Source organism: Canis lupus, chromosome 12 (genome assembly GCF_011100685.1).
Source record: "Canis lupus familiaris isolate Mischka breed German Shepherd chromosome 12, alternate assembly UU_Cfam_GSD_1.0, whole genome shotgun sequence".
NCBI classification, from domain to species: domain Eukaryota; kingdom Metazoa; phylum Chordata; class Mammalia; order Carnivora; family Canidae; genus Canis; species Canis lupus.
Window position 1 is genome coordinate 49,880,360 of NC_049233.1, and position 19,529 is coordinate 49,899,888.

The following is a 19,529-nucleotide window of genomic DNA, read 5'->3' on the forward strand; positions in this document are numbered from 1 at the left end:
TTTTCCTTGGATTTGATTAATTTGCTGGAGTGGCTCAGAGATCTTAGAGAAACATTTTACTTACTAGATCATCAGTTTGTTATAAAAAGATATAAACCAGGAACAGCCAGATGGAGATGTACAGGGTAAGGTATTTGGAAATGGTGTAGAGCTTCCATGCTTTCTGTGTGCATCATTCTCCTCCAACCTTTGAGTGTTTACCAACCCAGGAGCAGTCTGAACCCTGGTCTTTTGGGGTTTTTATGGGGGCGCCATTACACAGGCACGACTAATTAAAATACTGGCTTTTGGTGACTGAATTGCATCTCTAACCTTCTTCCTTCCCTGAAGTGGAGGAGGGAATAAGAATTCCTATCTTCTAATCCAGTGGTTGGTCTCCCAGACAACTAGCTCCTATACCCACCTAGGGGCTTTCCAAAAAACTGCCTCATTAACAAAGCAAGACCTCTTTATTGTTCTCACCAACTAATAAATTTCAGCTGTGTGCCAGAACACTTGAAAGAAGACCAAATATAGATTTCTTATTATACATCACAATATCATACTCCTCCTCTTAGTTTATACAACACTGGATGGGTTAGAATATAGAAAATTTACAATGGCAATAGCCCTGTCTGCTCTATGGTGTTAGGTAATTCTCAAAACTGTCAATGTAAAGGAATTACTTTGGGAAAAAAGTTTATATGCCTGAATAATAGCCTGTCATGTAAAGCAGGAATTAAGAGGCTGGGGTCCCTAGAATGTGCGGTAATAATAATAACCATCATCATCATCATCTTCAAGACATTAAAGTTCTGATTTAGGGTAGCTCCGGTGGCGCAGCGGTTTAGCGCTGCCTGCAGCCCAGGGCGTGATCCTGGAAACCCTGGATCGAGTCCCGCGTCGGGCTCTCTGCATGGAGCCTGCTTCTCCTTCTGCCTGTGTCTCTGCCTCTCTCTCTCTGTCTCTATGAGTAAATAAATAAAAAATCTTAAAAAAAAAAGTTCTGATTTATGTTTTTTTTGCTCCTCTTGTTGAGACTGTGCTTCATCCTCACCAAAATCCATGGGAGGACCTTTGCCATCCCCTCCCTTTGGGTCTACCTCTACCTGCAGGGATCCAGGCTGGGACCAGCAGCAGAAGGGAAGTTCTTGCCCCTGTGGGATTCGTGCAAGGGCTCCAATGGTTATGCCCAAGGCAAAGGGCCCCGAGTTCCTGCCAAAGAAACATGGTTAGAGTGATATGTAAGGTTGTGTTCTCCTGATTTTAATTTTTACTGTGCAGAAAACAATAAAAAGGTAAAGAACTTTTAAAAAGGAAAAATTACTACAGTGTCTATACCCGAAGACAACAACCACGTCATTTTTCCATTTTCTCTCACACCTTTGTTGGAACTGTTCCATTCAATGGCATTATTTCATTTCCATTAAGGACTAAATACACTTCTATAAATAGACTTAGGAACCTAGTTCTCCCATTTATTAAGTCTGTAAGAAAATGTATTCCAAATTCTAAACTAATTAAAAATGAATTTTTCTGAGCCTTGAAGCTAAGAAAGACCTGGATGTGAACTGCAGTTCATTATTTACTAGCTGGGCAAGTTTTTGAACACCTCTGTTCTTCATTTTATTTCTAAAACAAGAGTAAAAAGTACAAAATGCCTAATACATGGTATATACTTAGTAAATACCAGTTCTTTTTTTTCTTTACAATATCTCCGAGTCTGTTAAAATTTTTTTTCCTTTTATGGCTATTTTTTATTTTCTCATCAATAATGATTTGTTCTGACATTTCTATTTTCTTTCTTTCTCTTTCTTTCTTTCTTTCTTTCTTTCTTTCTTTCTTTCTTTCTTTCTTTCTTTCTTTCTTTCTTTCTTTCTTTCTTTCTTTCTTTCTTTCTTTCTTTCCTTTCTTTCTTTCTTTCTTTCTTTCTTTCTTTCTTTCTTTCTTTCTTTCTTTCTTTCTTTCAAGATTTTGTTTATTTGAGAGAAAGAGAGAGAGAGAGAGAGAGGCAGAGACACAGGCAGAGGGAGAAGCAGGCTTCATGCAGGAAGACCCATGTGGGACTCGATCCTGGGACTCTAGGATCATGCCCTGGGCCGAAGGCAGACGCTGAACCGTTTGGCCACTCAGGCGTCCCTCTATTTACTCTTTCATTCGAGATACAACTTAACGTTTCTTTTCTAAGGTGGATTGTCTGTTATCAAATATCTAAATTACTTCAAGTCTGATTTCCAATTAGTGTTCCAACTAAAGTGCTCTAATTTCACATTTTGAAGTTTTATTTTTCTAAGCTGCACCAATTAAAAAATACAGGGAACTCTTTTAAATATTGTACACCATACTGATTGGATTCTGACACTACTATGCATTCTTCTGCTTTGCCTACTTTCCATATGGAGAGAGGGGACAGAGGAAGTAGAGGCGGCAGTGGTCTAGTTTCCTTTCCAAGACTGTGGTGAAGGGTACTCATTGTCCTCTGAATCTTTTTGATCCTTCTGTTAGGCATTGGCTGCCCATTTGTACAGACATTTCCAGCCTCCCTGCAGGTAAGGTAAATGCATATAACTAAGTTCTGGCAAATGGATGTGAGCATAAGTGACCTGCACCTTTGCTGCTCTTGCCCTTTTTCTCTCCTCTTTGGCTAGGATGCAAATGAGCAAAACTACCACATTACTTTAGACTTTTTCTGGTAGAAAGAAAAAAAGTGCTATCTTGTTTAAACTATTATTTTGGGCAGCAGCCAAACTCGTGTTCTTATGAATCACAGGGTACATGGGGCACAGAGACTAGAGAATTTGCTGATATGGCTGCCAAAGAAAGTGAAATGGGAAGAAATACTCAGCTTAGGCCAAGGAACTTTGTACCACTTCCTCAAGTCTCTTGTATATAAGGTGTGGAATCATGAATGGGAAGACAGAATTATGTAGTCAGATATTGAGTTTTAGTATGAATTTTTAAGTAAGACTATTGTCCAACAGCAATGTACTAATATGTAATCGCCCAAGTGTACTGAAACAGATCACTTGTTCAGCATATAAATTATCATATCCATATTTATCTAGGGGAATAAAGACATATTTCCAATCCTCAAAGAAATCGTATCTGTTAAAAGGTTCTCATGGAGGGCACCTGGATGGCTTGGTGGTTGAGCGTCTACCTTCCACTCAGGTCACGATCCCGGGGTCCTGGGATCGAGTCCCACATCAGGCTCCCCTCAGGGAGCCTGCTTCTCTCTCTGCCTATGTCTCTGCCTCTCTGTGTGTTTCATGAATAAATAAATAAAATCTTAAAAAAAAAAAAAAAAGGTTCTCATGGTACATTCAAAGGAAAGAAGTGTGGTACAGATTTTTCCAAGTAATATGCTCATGACATTTTACATGGATTTTAAGTAGTATCTTTACAGGTAATGGATTAAAAGTCAAAAAGGCATGTGAGGTAATATTACCATTTTTTCTTCAACCATAAAAAAGTTACACCCATTTTCAGATTTCTTCAGTCTCTAATTTGAATTTAGCAAATTTATCATCAATGATCAATGCAGATTTTCCTATAATAACTTAAAGAAGAGGTACCCACAAGGAGAAACAAAAAAGTCTGAGCAGGAACTGCATTTTGTACATTACTTTTGCTTTTCAGAAGATAAATATCCAGCATTTGCTCAGTGATTTCTGGTATTCAAAGCAATTATCTTGATAATGCCATATGGCATCTATAAGGTATCACTGACCATTAAACTACAGGATAAAAAATACATTTCATTACTTGGAAATATAAAAGCACCATGGAGGTGACTGGGTGGGTCAGTCGGTTAAGCCTCTGCCTTTGGCTCAGGTCATGATCCCAAGGTTCTGGGATTGAGGTCTGCAGTGGGCTCTCTGCTCAGCATGGAGTCTGCTTCTCCTTCTCCCTCGGTCCCTCTTCCTTTCCACCTCTTTCGTGCTCTCTCTCTCTCTCTCAAATAATAAAACCTTTATAGATATGTGTATCTATAAAGGCACCATGAAACTAGGGAAAGTTAAATAAGCATTTGATTCTCAAAAAGACTTTGCTGAAAATGACATGAAGGACAGTTCATTTCACAAACTCAGTTTAGGTGGGACCTCATGGCAGTAGAGATGAGAAGCTGAGAGCAGGTATTAATTACTGGTGGAATAGGAAGGTCCTGGGAGTAAGCAGTGCATGATTTACCAGGGTAATCCTATTATTTATGTCTATGGGCACCTCTACAGCATACAGGACCACCAACAGTATGGGTATGAGATATCCATATCAAATACTATATACAGAAGACTGTTTGTTATTTAAAATATTATTTCCCAGGTTTCTGAGCAAGCAAAACAGCAACTGTAATCTAAACAAAAATGAAAAGAAGAATTTGTAAAAAGTTACACTTATCAACCATATTTGCTGAAAACTACCATGTACCTACTAATATGCTACTGTCCATGTCTGCATTGCATTCTAACACCTAAATACAGTGGTCAACATGCTTACTTTAACAAACAATATGAAGGATTTTGTGAGCAAAGTATTAAGGTTCTGTAAAAATGTAAAACTAAAGTGATCTTAAATGTTTCAGAAGGCAACACTACATGACCAAGTTGGCCACAATGGATGCATCTATTTCTTCTTAAAACCTGTTTTCTCTACTGATACTGGAAGGTTTCCAAGTATCACTAAGAATGGTTTAATTAAAATTTCCTGTCAAAGGAATTAAAACAACTATTCAAGAGGGGGAAAAAGCTTAAAAAGCAGAGTACATATTGAATGATTATATTTATGTAAAAGTCTAGAACATGCAAATTTATATTTTTAGAAAGCACTGTGCCCAGGGCCTGGAGTAAAGGCAGGGAAGGACCCCAAAGGGGCATGGGAGACCCTGGGGTGGGAGGAAGGAAATGTTCATTATCTTGCTTGTTGGATGGCTTCCCAAGCATATGTACATGTCAAAACTCAGTAAACTGTACTCATTAAATGGATGCAGTTTCTTGTATAAAAATTAAATCTCAATTAAAAACAAAATGGTGAAAACAAAAAAACATAACAAACCAAAAATGAAAAAGCCTAGATTAAGCCTTTCCTGAGAGTGGAGGACAACTCTTCTTTTTAGATCAAGCCTCACAATATCATTATTTGTATTTCCATTTTTAGTACAGCTTTCAGTTGAGGGAAGGAAGAATGAAGACACCCCACTCACTGAATAAATGAACATGAAAGCCGAAGCACTCAGCAAGTTTTAAATTACAGTACAGCGAAGTGGTTTAGAGCGCAGACTTGGGTTTACAAGACACATGTGGGTCTCAGTGCTGGCTTTGTTGTGATCTATAGAGTGGTCACAAAGTCTGTGCCTATGAGGTAACTATGTAAGTTACCTCATATTCGCCCCCCATCATTTGCATTTCTCATGTTCTTCTTCACATCATGAGCTGATGGTTACCAGAGTCCCCTTGCATGAGATTCTGCCTAAAACAGACAATGGGGGAAAAGCAGACTCAGGAACAAGTCTTAAACTTTAGGAGCCTAGTTTTCCATCAGAGAAATGGGAATATGATCTAACTACCATGGGATCAAAGAGAACATGTGATTTGGCATTAGCCATAAGCTTCACTTTTAATAGGTGCTCAATAAATATTTGTTAAAGGAAGGAATGAATGATGAATGAGCTGATTTATTAAAATGAGGGTCAAGTTTGTAAGAGTGTGTGTACATATGTGATGGTTGGGAGGCTAAGAGGTTGATCAAGGAATGAAATAATGTAACGTAGACACACTACAGGAAATCAATTTTCTAATGAGAAGAATCACTCAGTAATGTATATACTATGCTGTATTTCACATAAATCGTGATTTAATGAAATTGTGAAGAGCACCGATTTAACAAAAAATCTGAAATGTTATAGATGGGTATGTTAGCTGGCCAATCAGCCTCTCAAAAATCATGATTACGTTAAAACCATGTTGAGTATTTTAAGAATACTCACTTTTTGGTTTTTATTCAATTTTGTGTTGGTAAACACACTGCTAGAGCAGAACACCTCACAGCTCATTTGCTGATAATAAATCATTAATCACTTTTATAAACAGGTTTAGAGTAACAATCTCTATTTTATTATAAACAAAAATAAATCGAAAAGCTTCCTTCAAGTATACAGTATGCACAAGGATTTCTGCATTACACTGTTTTACATAAAATGTTCTGAATGACAGAAGTAGAACTTCCTACCATTTGAAGGAGAGAGGAGTCAACTGCTAAAAAACCACACACTTACAGAAAGAAAAAAGTTTCAGACAAGACCTGTGATCTCTGGCTACAGGCAGGAGCTGAAACTAGGAACACAGAAGAAACTTGGGAGGAAAAAAACACATTAAACACTCTAAACCGGTTCAGCAAAAAGAGTGAGACATATGTAAACAACTTTTAAGCAAATCTCTTCAATTTGTGGTGTTGTTATAAAGTAAATAATTTTAAATGATTTTCATTTGACTCAAAAAAAGTTGATTTTAATTTTGCAGTTTCTGTTTTCTTTCCCTCGAGGAAAGAATGAAATGTAATTAGGGATTGATCAGGGATTGTCTGTGAATTTCCTACATGGGGACCTTTATGCCACTTGCTTGTCTGTTCGCCATTTCCAACCAAAAATGAGGCTTCGAATAAAAAGTGAAACCAGAATCATAAAATATTTGGCTCCTTGTTAAAATTTCTTTAAAGGTTTGATGGGTGAGGATGCTGGTTAAAACTGGCGGTGGATTTTAATGATCCCTGCTGTCCTTTTCTCCCATCAAGGACAATCAAGGACTTATAAAAAGTATGAGCTTTGCAACACAACTACTTTAGGCTGAACTACTCTCAGCATCTAGGGCAATTACAGTGTGAGAATCCCTAGGAACTTACTGTAAACAAACAAGCAAGTGTTCAACAACCTTTTTTTGCACTTGGCACCATGACTTAACATTACTATTTTCTTCCATTTTCCTATTTGAGATTTTTATGAAGTGATTACATGTGATAACAATTAAATTTCCCTTTAAGTATGTAATATAGAGCAAAAACACATTCATGACTTGAAATAAAAGCTGAAATCTATAGTGCTAAATCCTAATGGAAAGGTCAAGCATTAGCATCCACACTTGAATATCTCATGCTCTGAGATAATCAGAAAAGTCTCTGAACACTGACTAGGTCCCTTTTGGTGGAGTGACACACATATATCAACAAGCAGCAATGCTATGAAAGAGTTCTACTTTTCCTTAGTCTATAGTTATTTTCTGTGCCAATTTTATTTTACTATTAATGTGTTGAGACCAGTATCACTTTCAGCTAGGCAATCAAATTATTTGGGAATGATAGCCCTTCTTTTTTTTTTTTTTTAAAGTAATGGTAGACATCTACTTACTGGAAACTTTCTAACAATAGATTTTGAGGAAGCTAAAAAGGACACAGTTTAGTACAAACTGTCTTTTACCTTTATTGCTTGTATACACAGGAATACATTATAAAACTCAGTGGGAGGAGGAAAAAAATAACAGAAGAAAAAGTTACCTGCTTTAGCATTTTTAAGAATAGTTTTGATAACTTCTTAGATCAACTTGCTTATCTGAAACAGAGCAAAACTACAATACAATCATGATATAATTCTAATAATCACAGCAATTATGCTTTCATTTTTAATTTTCTCTTCATAAAACATTAATGCTATAAAAATGAGGTTGATGACATCATTGTTTAAAAGACACCTTGTACTGGTACCAAAATGTGATTTATTTTAATACCAACTGAAAAAATAGAGCTTATATAGTCTATTATTTCAATGAAGTTCTTTAATTACTTTTATTTTCAAAGTTGGTAGCAAAGTTATTGTTAACAATATAAATTTTCTCTTTATAAGTGTCGAAATTCCCTTAAAACTGTTGAAAGGCAGCAGGCATTCTAGGATGGGCTTGCAAGGAAAATCAATTATTCCAATGTTGATAAATAGTATACTTGATGAATTTTATATTGACTTCTTTAGTTTCCTTACTAACTTCTCCTGATTTGCCAGGTTTTTTACCCCTTTTGGTTTCATAAAAGGAATCTAAGCCCAAGCCTTTTGGCTGGAGCAATTATTTCCATTTTCCACTATTTCTCTTTATTTTTTCAAATATACACTAAAACAATCCAATAATCATTGCAGGAAGGAATGATCATTTAAGATGGATCGTGTTCATTTACCTTTTAATTTCATTTAAGAGATATTAATACTAGAGTCATAAAATCTTTACAGTTTCAACACACATACACGCAATCACAAATTAAAAATCTTTGTATCTTAAAAAAAAGGGTTCCATTTTGTTCAATGTATCATAGTCAAATTTTAGTCCAATGAAATATGGTTTTATTACATACAGCAGCCGCCACTTACCTTTAAATATTTTATGGGTGGAACTAAGCTCAGCATTGACTGCAGGATGCTGGCGTCAGAGCCCTTACCTGCAACTGTCCCTAAAGATTCTGCATTTCTATAATGTACCACCAATTATTCTAGATTTATAATACCCTGTCTTCAACTTGGCATATACCATCTTTTGGAAAAAAAATTGTTTTCTGAGATGAGATACAAGAACAAAATCATTCTTGAGGTTCCACCTCAAAAAAAAGACGATGTTTGCACATAGCAGCTAGTTTGATAACCCCTGTTTTTGTTAGGCTAGCCTTCACACAATGAGCATGCATGTACAGCCATGGTTCACTGCATCTGTTTTGAAGTTGAGAACTGCTGCTTATTCAAGTCACAGATGCCCCCATGTTATGTAAGGAGACAGTTGAATTGTATGTCCACCATGAAAAGAAGAAAATAAACGATGAAACAAAATGCAGCAAATATAGGCAGTTGGCATTCAGAACACGCCCAAAGCTAACACTCATGAATTGTCATTATAAGGGCTTTTCTTTCCTTAAAAAAAAAAAAAAAAAGAAGTCTGTCTTTGCATATTTTAAAATTTAAAGGTCCCAGAGAATCATGAAGTGCCTTGTCGTTTTTGCTGCTGACTTCTGATGACCTCTAGTTGTTTCTTGCATTGCTGGTAGTAAGTGGAAAGGCTTTTGTTTTCATCTAAAAGCTTTTTATGTTCCTGTACCAGACGAGATGTATTTTGCTGGTCCTTTTCATCCTGGTCCAGTTCTGCAACTAGTTCTTGCCTAAAAACAAATACCACATAATAAAATATTGTACATCTTGTACATGATAAAAAATCCATACTTAGTAACTGATGAGCTTGGCTTGTTAGGGCTTTCTGTATTGACTGTTACACATTTTAGGTACACTACTCAAATATAATTGTAGGCTAGAATGGAAACTATTACCCACTCTTCTGGTGTACCCACACGAACACCACACCACGATCCTTTTGTAAGTAACTGCACTTAGATAATTAATGAACGCAGATAAAATGGCATAACAAAAGTTTCAAAACATTTTACTTGGTATCCCCTTTGTGTAAGAAGAAGAAAAAAGGCTGGGGAAGGGCTCTAGGCACAGGAAAATAACATGTTTTATCATTCACATTCCACTTTTACACTCGTGAACTTTTATTTATGTTTGAAGTTACATCTTATTTAACTACAGTACAAAGTGGGGGCTCATAAAACATTGGCAAGCTAATTAAAATAGATGCTATCAACTTAAATCTATTTCCTACTTTAAAAGTGAGAACAATACAAAGTACCAATTTCGAATGAGTTACTTTTACAAACATTTTCAGGAAGACCATTAGAGACTTTTACAGCCTGATAAACTTTTTAAAGACCCCTTTATTTGGGAGATGTTCAATTTTAACTCCTAAAGTGAAGTTATAAGTGATTAATTAATGATATAAATGAATAATTAATGAAGAGCCTCCAGATGATTTTCTTGTAGTATTTCTCAAAGTATTTAAATAAAATTGATTAAAATTGTCATAGTTTTCGCATTCCCTCAATCTATCATTTCTTTTTCCAGCACAGAACCAACTCCTCGTTCAAATGAATAAAAAAGGAAAAAAGTATAGACTAAATATGTAAAGTAAGAGGTTTTTTTTAAAAAACATAAAGTGTCAACAGTTCTACAATTAGCTCCACAATTTGCAGACTCAAATATTTATTTCCTATAGAGCCTTTAAGGTAGAGTTGCAATCATTTAACAATAAGTTGTGATAGAGCTATTTTTTCTTTTTTTTTTGAAGTACAAACGGAAACTTTCCACAAATTACTTCAGAAAGCAAGAAATTTTCACTTATTTAGATTAAAATCAATAGAGGGAATCCTATTACCATGCCATGATTTTTTCCTATAGCACTTCATTTCAGTTCCCTCTAAAATGAGGATCCATGCAGAAACTTAAGTTTTTGTTTTTTTTTTTTTAAGAATTTCAAATAAAGGAGCATGAAAATTGATTTTCTTAAAAAAGGGAGGAGAGGAAGGCAAACTCAATAACTCTCAGAAAAACATATGCGTGAGTATAAAACACCTTATAAAAACACTCATGGGTATAAAATAAAGTAATCCTACTCTCCTAAATATATACCTGGAAAGACTATATCAATAAAACATTTCTAAGATAAAGTACAGTTGAACATTAGTAAATCAAATTATTTTACCTATGTCTAAGGAAACAATAAATCATTGTAACTATAAATCTAACCAGCTTCTGGTTTCAAAATTCTTAGAACATGAAACACCAGTTTATTTTCCTTAGTTTTAATATAATACATACAGCCAATGGGTTGAGTTTTACATGAAAAACAGCCGAAAGTTCCTTCAAACTTAAAAGATGAACACATATAAAACCTCCAAATTGGAAATACAGTTGACCCTACAATGAGATGAGTCTCAACTAAATGGATCCACTTATACATGGATTTTTGTTCAGTACTGTAAATGTATTTTCTTTTCCTTATGACTTCCTTAATAAAAGTTTTTCTCTAGCTTACTTTAAGAATATAGTATATAATACATAAACATATAAAATAGGTGTTAATTGACTGCTGATGTCATTGGTAAGGATTCTAGTCAACAGTAGGCCATTAGCATTTTTGGGGAATCAAAAGTTACACATGGATTTTTGAATGAGTGGGGGTTCAGCACCCCAACACCCAAGCCGTTCAACAGGCATCTGCATGCTTAATGATTAGTTCTAAAAATTATCAAGCTTTCATGTCTTCCAACAATATTTCATCTTAACATATTTTAAACTCAAAATACTAACGTGTTTATTCACAAAAGATAACTTACTTTCTCTGTAATAACAAAGCAATTTCTGTTTGAACTTTCATATATTCTTGTGCCATTTTACAATGCTGTTCAAACACTGCCATAGATTCTTTGGAGTTTGGGCACGGTGCTAGAGGCTGAAAATAAATCAGGACTGTTAAAACATAATTAAATCAAATCTTAATATCAAGCTGAAAGTTAAGACAGTGACTGTGACATGTTTTTATAGCACTAAAGCAATGGTCTTTTAAAAGTAAGTGTTAGACCATGGCCTAGAAAATTTCAGTGTCCTTTTGTCAGAGTTAACTCAGAACTTAAATTCACACTTGCTGTCTTAACACTTTTGTTGTTACAGAGAATCATGACTATAGAGTATCACTCGCCTCTGGCTTTACATTTCAGGTTGTCAAACCATATTATACGATAAGTTTATGGCTTTCATACTCATGAGGAGACACTGAAGTGTATTACTTATGTTTTCAGTCACTATGAACATGAGACATTGACAGTGTATCATGAAATCTATTAAGTACAAATGAGCTTATGCAAATTTTATATTACAGTACTAAAATTAGAGATCAAAAATGCTATATTCTTGGCATTTTCTTTCTTTCCTTTTTTTTTAGAGAGCAAGAGAGAGAACCTCAAGAGGCTCCATACCCAGCGCAGAGTCTGATGTGGGACTTGATCTTACAACCTTCTGATCATGACCCAAGCCAAAATCAAGAGTTAGATGCTTAACTGACTGAGTCACCCAGGCATCTCCTATTTCTTGCCATTCTTTTTTTTTTTTTAAAGATTTTTTATTTATTCATGAGAGACACAGAGAAAGAGGCAGAGAAGCAGGCTTCATGCAGGGAGCCTGACATGGGACTCGATCCTGGGTCTCCAGGATCATGCCCCGGGCTGAAGGTGGCGCTAAACCACTGAGCTACCAGGGCTGCCCTATTTCTTGCCATTCTTAAACAAAGATATGGAAGTGTTTTAAGACAATTAAATATCTTAAGAACATATGATTTTGCCAACTTCAGATTTGATTAATTTAACTGAATGAATCATTTTAACTTGATTTTAGAAAGTTTAAGTAGGCCAACTAAAAGCATAAGTAAGTGAATATATGATGACAGATATAAACACAACTGTCAGCTTTCTAGATAACTTCTCTAAACTTTCTAAGGAAATAGTAAACAGTCACTGAGAAGGCAATTCTTTACCTGTAGTTGGTGATCCAGTGTAAGATAAGCCATTGGGATAGAGTTATCTGATCCATTGGTATCTGGAATTCAAGTATGTATTTTATTTATTTTATATCATAAATAATTATAAGGACAAAGCAAGAAAGCATGCATGAGATATTGGCATTTTTTTTTCATAAAATAAGTAATACATAAAAGTTATTACTACTGGTAATGAAGAAAGTCTATTCTGAATTCTAAAGGTAAAAGAGAACATCCAATTACCAGATAATCAAAATGCAACCATACTCTGATTCAATTTAAGTTGGCTATAAATTGTGTAACATTAAAGCTTATAAGCCCTTGTTCAATTAAAAACAAAAACATCTACCCCTGAGACTAAATACTACATTATATGTTAACCAACTTTAATTTAAACAAAATCTTAAAGGCAAATAAAAAAAAAACAGTGGTAATGGGACCTTTATACTTTATATTGTCTTCACTGACCCTACCTAATCAAACCTCATAGCTCTCTTTCCTTAATCATGCTGTGTACTATAAGGCTGTGTCAATTCCCTGAATACTAGTGTTCTTTTTTTTTTTTAAGACTTATTTATTTATTTATTCAGAGAGAGAGAGAGAGAGAGAGGGAGAGAGGCAGAGACATAGGCAGAGGGAGAAGCAGGCTCCATGCAGGAAGCCTGACGTGGGACTTGATTCCGGGTCTCCAGGATCACACCCCGGGCTGCAGGCGGTGCTAAACCGCTGAGCCACCGGGGCTGCCCTGAATACTCGTGTTCTTTAATGAAAAAAGGGGGAAAACAAGAGACACATTCTCTTCCAGTAGATTATCTTCTATTTATACAGATTCTAGCATGAACCCCCTCCCACTTCTCCTAATAAGAATCACTGTAGAAAATGGAAGATGTTTTTGATGGGAGTATGAACAGTATGGAAATTATAGCTCAATGTCATGCACAAAACAGCTGAATGGGTTAAATCCAACAACCAGTCGATTTTACCAAAGTATTTTGAACAGACAGCTTTTGTTTGTATTTCAAAAGAGGTAAACTGTCATAACAACTTGCATGAGTCACATGGGATTAACATTTATGCCTCCAGAAGCAGGCAGGATAACTGTGAAGTAATAGGATCTTTTTATTTCAGAAGTAGTTGCTTTCCCACTGTTAGGAGAGAGTAAATGAGTTAAACAAGTGAACTGTTCAGCCCTTTCCCTGAGAAGTAACTCCTTGAAAGAGTGGTGCAGATAAAGACAAGGTCGGGCTGACAGCAATGCACTGCATGCAATGCAATAAAAAAATAGGACAGTCTGATGGTTCAGTAACTTCAATAATTTATTATTGACTGATATTCTAGTTTTCTTTTTCAAAGCCATCGTGAATGTGCTTACAAGTGACTCCAAAAGCTAAGCTAAATCAAATGAAGTAAGATAATGCATGTAAGAAATACCATGCAATGCTAACCTATATGGTAAGCACTCAACATATGGTGGTTATTATTACTGTTATTGCTGTTGTTATTTATACTAAATGGAGAATTAGGAAGGAAGAGTAATTTTATATACTCAAGTTTGTATTTCAGTTTGAAAAAACATTCAGTAATGTTTACTAAATACTGGACAGCAATAAAGAAAGAGTAACAGTGTATTGCCTAGTAGTCTTATCTGACCAAAAATCATATACTAACTGAAATGGCTGAACAAGAAATACACTTAACTTGTTATTTCTCTGACCAACTCTTTCCCCACCCACATCAACAGTTTCAAACTATGTAATCTCCAACAAGATTACAACTGATTAAAGATTATTTGCCCCTGACTTTATAGGAAAAATTAGTCTCTTGAACTCTTTCAACGTTTCTATTCCTATTACTCTTTCTTAAATCTTTCATACTTGATATATCTTATTAAATAAATACTCTGTGTCTGATATGTATTTTAAAATTAAGTATACCAGTGTTTCACAGTACTCAGGGAATGGGGAAAAAAAAATTCAAGGATTGTGCTATTAACTATTAAAACACTCAGCTTTGTGCTGAAAATTTAGTAGTGTCTTAAATTTATTAAATAAAGTATGATGATTTTTTTTAAATTTTTAATGTGCCAGAATTATGACTCTAAGATTGCAAGCAGTGGGCCATGTATTATACTTCCATCTTTGCAAATAAGAAAAATTCCTCAGTGGGTTTTTCCCCCTCTGTGGCTCCCTCTACTGTGTCTAGTCATTTCTCTCACTAACTGCTCTTGGGTATCCATGTCTTTCTCTATATCTAATATATTATAAATAGAAATCCAAGAGCACTCAGTATGTGCTATGATTATTAAATTGATAAGCTTTTTAATTTTTTCCAAAAATGCATAAAAATCCCCCCTTAAAAAAAAAACCTAATTAATTAGGTTATTTAAACCTATGTATGTACTTCTAATTTTTTCCTGAATCAGGGGGACTTCAAAGAAAAAGTCTTCACCAATATGTCTTCCCTGTAATTTACTGATTAGCTTGATTATCAATACTTTTTCTCAGAAATTGTGAAAAGCTGAACTTCATTAAATATAAGCTTAAACCAGTATCAACTTCTAAAATTACATACAAAATTATCTAAAAATGATAACCACAAGCTTGCCGTATTTCAAGGCAAAGCCAAAATCTAGGTCAATTTTGGACCTTCGCATGATTTCTAGTTATTGGTATTTTAGGTCACAGAAAAGAAAAACATGAGATTGGGGTTGAAAGGCTGGAAGAACAGATGAAAGTGAGAGAAGCAAAGAAGAATTTTTATTTTACTTTCATGAATTTAGTCATGTTGACTGGTATGGCCAGATTAGTCTAGGCTGAAGTCAGGAGGCCTTGCCAAGGTGAGCGCTAGGTCTTGTCAAATGTTGTAATGTCAGGGCAACCCTCACCAGGAGGTTGAAGAACCAAAAAGAACTAATATTACCTGAATGTTAATGATCAAATTGGTCGAGACATTTCCCTATCTACCTCTGAGGAGAGGCACATAGTGATGAATTCTGCACATGTGCTGAGGTGAGCAGTGAATGATCTGGACAATCCTAGGTTGGGCTATGCTAGGGGTTAAACACAGAGGAGTTTTTGCCACTACTAAATTTAAGCTTACTAAAACTAGAGAGTACACCCCTGGCTAAACATAGTTGTATCTTACATGAAACAGAAAAGCTATTCGGTTAATTTTTTAAATTAAATTGTGAACTTCACTAAATCATGCCAAAAATCTATAAATACTTATAGTAGTGTTTTAGCTTGTAAAAGCAGAAAGCTGACTTTTTAATTTCAATTTAATTGCCACTATTAATAACATAGTTGATCTTACATAAAATCCCAAATGGTTTCATTTTCCAAGGTTTAAGGGATCATCTTTCCCTCTCTGACATAATAAAATATAAATAATAAATTTTCATAGAATGATACTACTGAGTATTTATCAGGGAATTCTCTTAATGCTAAGGAAAAGTTAATTTCACCATGACACATAATTTCCTGCTTGCCCATAATAAAAGTATTCCATCATTAGATTTTAATACTAGTATTTTGACCAGTTAGTCATTCATATTAGGGAGTTTTAATTAACTCTTAAAAGGCTTTTTAAAAGGTCTAGTTAACAGAAATTTTGTAACTGAAATCAAATCCTCCCTACCATTTAAAAATGATTCAAAAAGTCAATGGTCAGAAAATTTTTTTCTCACTGACATACATGGTATCTTTTATGTTTAAAACAAATGACTAAGACGAAGATGATTATTTTTATCATTCTGCTGATTTTAGTTATTTAAAAGATAATGGACTTTACTACTATCATCCAGTAGGATGGATCAAAAATAGGAAAATCACGGACGGACTTAAGTATCAGGAATATAGTATCTTCCTCTCTGTAGTGACCCCAAACCAAAACATCTTCAATATACATTTTTTAGTATCCAGGGAAAAAAAATGCAGAAGGCAAGACAATTTATCTCAGTACTTAAAAACTCATCTTTAAGTTTATTGCTAAATATTTGATTTTATTAATATGAAAATCTAAACTACTGTAAAATGCCTGGCTTTATGAAGATCAGAATCATGATATAAATAAATAAAAACAAATACGATGAATTCAACTTCTTAAGTATAATGAAGAAATACATTGGTCACCTGTGGAATCATCAGGAGTCCAGGGATGACTTCGAGTTGGCTTTTCTGAGGTTGGTCCTGAGGTAGTGATCATTCTGACGCTAGGACTGGATGACCTACTGCTTACCTATAGGAAGAAGTGACAGAAGGAACAAAATATGATTTATATGTGGAAAAAAAAAAGATAAGAAAAAATTTTTTATTATAAAGCAAAGGATAGACTTCCATTTCTATCATGAGGTCCTGAAATACTCTTGCAAAAAATAAATCCTCTAAGATTTTACACACACACACACACACATACACACGTATATACACAAACATAAAAAATTTATATGCACTCATGTATGATATCTCTTAAAATTGATGAGTCTTCAAAAAAGTAAGAGAAATGCTCTGAGACCAGAAATGAAGCAGAATCAGGAGTCCGGTAAGTATTTAAAGCTGTTAGCCCCGGGAATTTCAATTGAATACCAATGATGTAGAGCTTTTGTATTGACTACCTTCTACACTCACAGGAATAGGCATTATGTCTTGGGCCTTTCCAGGAAGGGAGTAAGACTGGAGAACTACTGTGCTTAAAGCTAAAACCCAAGAAAAGCTTCAGTCTTGGGGAAAGAGTAAACTAAGAAGAAAGATCTATCCTACAAAAGCAGAGAGCAAATAAATTTGTCTGTGTTGGGAGTGGCTTTGGATGGAGGGGAGAAAATGTATCCAATGTGAATTCACAAACTATTTCCATAATTTGTGGATGATACAAATCCCAACCACAACCAAACCCAAGCAGATAAAATAACAGAAAAACTACAATAATGAATTAAACATGGGTCATTTGTAGTCAAGTTCTAGAAAACAAAGACAAATAGAAGATAGCAGAGACCAGCCTCTGAGACAGATTATTTACAAACCATACCAGTGAGATTCTCAATAACAAAAAGGAAGCTAGAAGAGTGTGGAATATCTTCAATAACTACCAACCTAGAATTGTTTAGCCAACAAAAATGTAAAGAATGAGGTCAAAATAACATTCTTAAACAAGCAAAAATGGACTCTATTATCCGTAGGCTCTTATCATAACAATTTTTAAACCATGTACTTCAGGGATAAGAGAATTTTTCCCTGACAGAAAGGCCAAGTTGCTATCAGGAATACTGCTAAACAGAAGGATGAATCTATACACAGAAAATATTAAACATTGGAAATATGACTAATTTACAAAATTACCAAGCAAACAAATAAATAAGACAGTACTAAAACCTGAATAAAACAGTATAAGCAAGAGAAGCACTGATTTAAAAATCCTTATGTTGGGGATCCCTGGGTGGCTCAGCGGTTTGACGCCTGCCTTTGGCCCAGGGCGCGATCTTGGAGTCCCGGGATTGAGTCCTGCGTTGGGCTCCTGGCATGGAGCCTGCTTCTCCCTCCTCCTGTGTCTCTGCCTCTCTCTCTCTCTCTCTATCATAAATAAATAAACCTTAAAAAAAAAATCCTTATATTGAGGATAAGGGTAAAGCTATTAACGTTAGGTTGAGTATGAGTGTTAGAATTCCACAGGTAGTTACTAAAGTAATAATAATATATGGGATTCCCAAATTACAAAGACAAGTAACGGAATGAGAAATATATTTGTTCAATTCAAAGGAAAGCAAAAAGGAGCCAAAAAGGGAAGTAAGAGAAAGCATTAAATAGAAGGAGCAAATTTAGCAGTAACTGTAATATAAATGGATTAAAATCTTCAGTTATTTAAAAAAATCAAACTGTCGGGTGGATTAAATGCTCTTTATAAGAGATATATCCAGGAATCCCTGGGTGGCTCAGCGGTTTGGCGTCTGCCTTCGGTCCAGGCATGATCCTGGAGTCCCGGGATCAAGTCCCACATCGGGCTCCCTGCATGGAGCCTGCTTCTGTCTCTGCCTCTCTCTCTGTGTCTATCGTGAATAAATAAATAAAATCTTTTTTTTTAAAAAAGAGATATATGAAATTCACAGAGTAGAGAAAACAGGAAGTTAAAGGATGAAAAAAGATAATCAGGCAAACCTACCCAAGAAAAGTTATGTAGCTAAATTAATGAGAGAGAATACATCTGAGGGTTTAAAAAAATTACTAGACAAAGAAATAAAATGATTAGTGAGTCAATTCATTATATAACAATTCAAAATTTATATGCTCTACCTATTATAAGATATACCATATCCATACATAGCTTCCAAATGGACACAGTAATAAAACTGAAGAAGGGACATATTCACCACAGTGAGATATTTGAACACTCCTCTGCAAACCATTTATAAAAGCAGACCAAAAAACAAAGTACAACATCAGTAAAACCTGAACTCCATAAAAAACAAGCTTGATCTAATCATATAAATGAATCATGTATCGAAAAACTAGAGAATATGCATTCTTTCTGAGCACCACGGAATATTTATAAAAACGGGTCATGTACTAAGCTGTAAGGCAAATTTCAAAATTCCAAATTTTTAGATGAAGTAAACTAGAAGCAGTGACTAGGGATTTAATTTACAAAGACAAGAACAAAATTAGAAAAAGAACAAAATCATCAACCTTCCCTCAAAAGTTACAAAATAAGAATGAGAGAATATAATTTGGTGCTTAGTAAATTAAAGATAAAACAAAAAATCTGGGGATCCTGGGTGGCTCAGTGGCTTAGCTCCTGCTTTTGGCCCAGGACGTGATCCTGGAGTCCCGGGATCCAGTCCCACATTGGGCTCCCTGCGTGGAGCCTGCTTTTCCCTCTGCCTGTGTCTCTGCCCCTCTCTCTCTCTCTGTCTCTCATGAGTAAATAAATTCTTAAACAACAACAACAACAACAACAACAAAAAAAACCACTCATAAAGTGAATACTCAAGTTTCTATACATTTTAGAAAATACCAAGCCCAGAGGATTTATAGTTGAGTTCTATCAAACATTTTCCATCTTAAAGAAATTATTCTAGAAAAAAGACAGTTCCTCATTTATTGTTAAGTCAGTAAACCT

General features: G+C 35.0%; 1 protein-coding gene and 1 pseudogene across 2 annotated transcripts in view; both read right to left on the minus strand.

The window, feature by feature from the left end:
- Positions 1-7,302: 7,302 nt before the first annotated feature.
- Positions 7,303-19,529, minus strand: part of MAP3K7 (mitogen-activated protein kinase kinase kinase 7) — a 69,188-nt gene continuing 56,961 nt past the window's right edge. For both annotated transcript variants that reach the window (XM_038554740.1, XM_038554741.1), the window contains 4 exons: positions 16,553-16,658; positions 12,420-12,481; positions 11,227-11,342; positions 7,303-9,156 (listed from right to left, as the gene is read on the minus strand). In XM_038554740.1, coding sequence (XP_038410668.1) covers positions 8,976-9,156; positions 11,227-11,342; positions 12,420-12,481; positions 16,553-16,658 — 465 coding nt within the window. In that variant the 3' untranslated portion in view covers positions 7,303-8,975. The remainder of the gene's footprint in view (positions 9,157-11,226; positions 11,343-12,419; positions 12,482-16,552; positions 16,659-19,529) is intronic.
- Positions 11,343-12,442, minus strand: LOC474996 (mitogen-activated protein kinase kinase kinase 7; annotated as a pseudogene).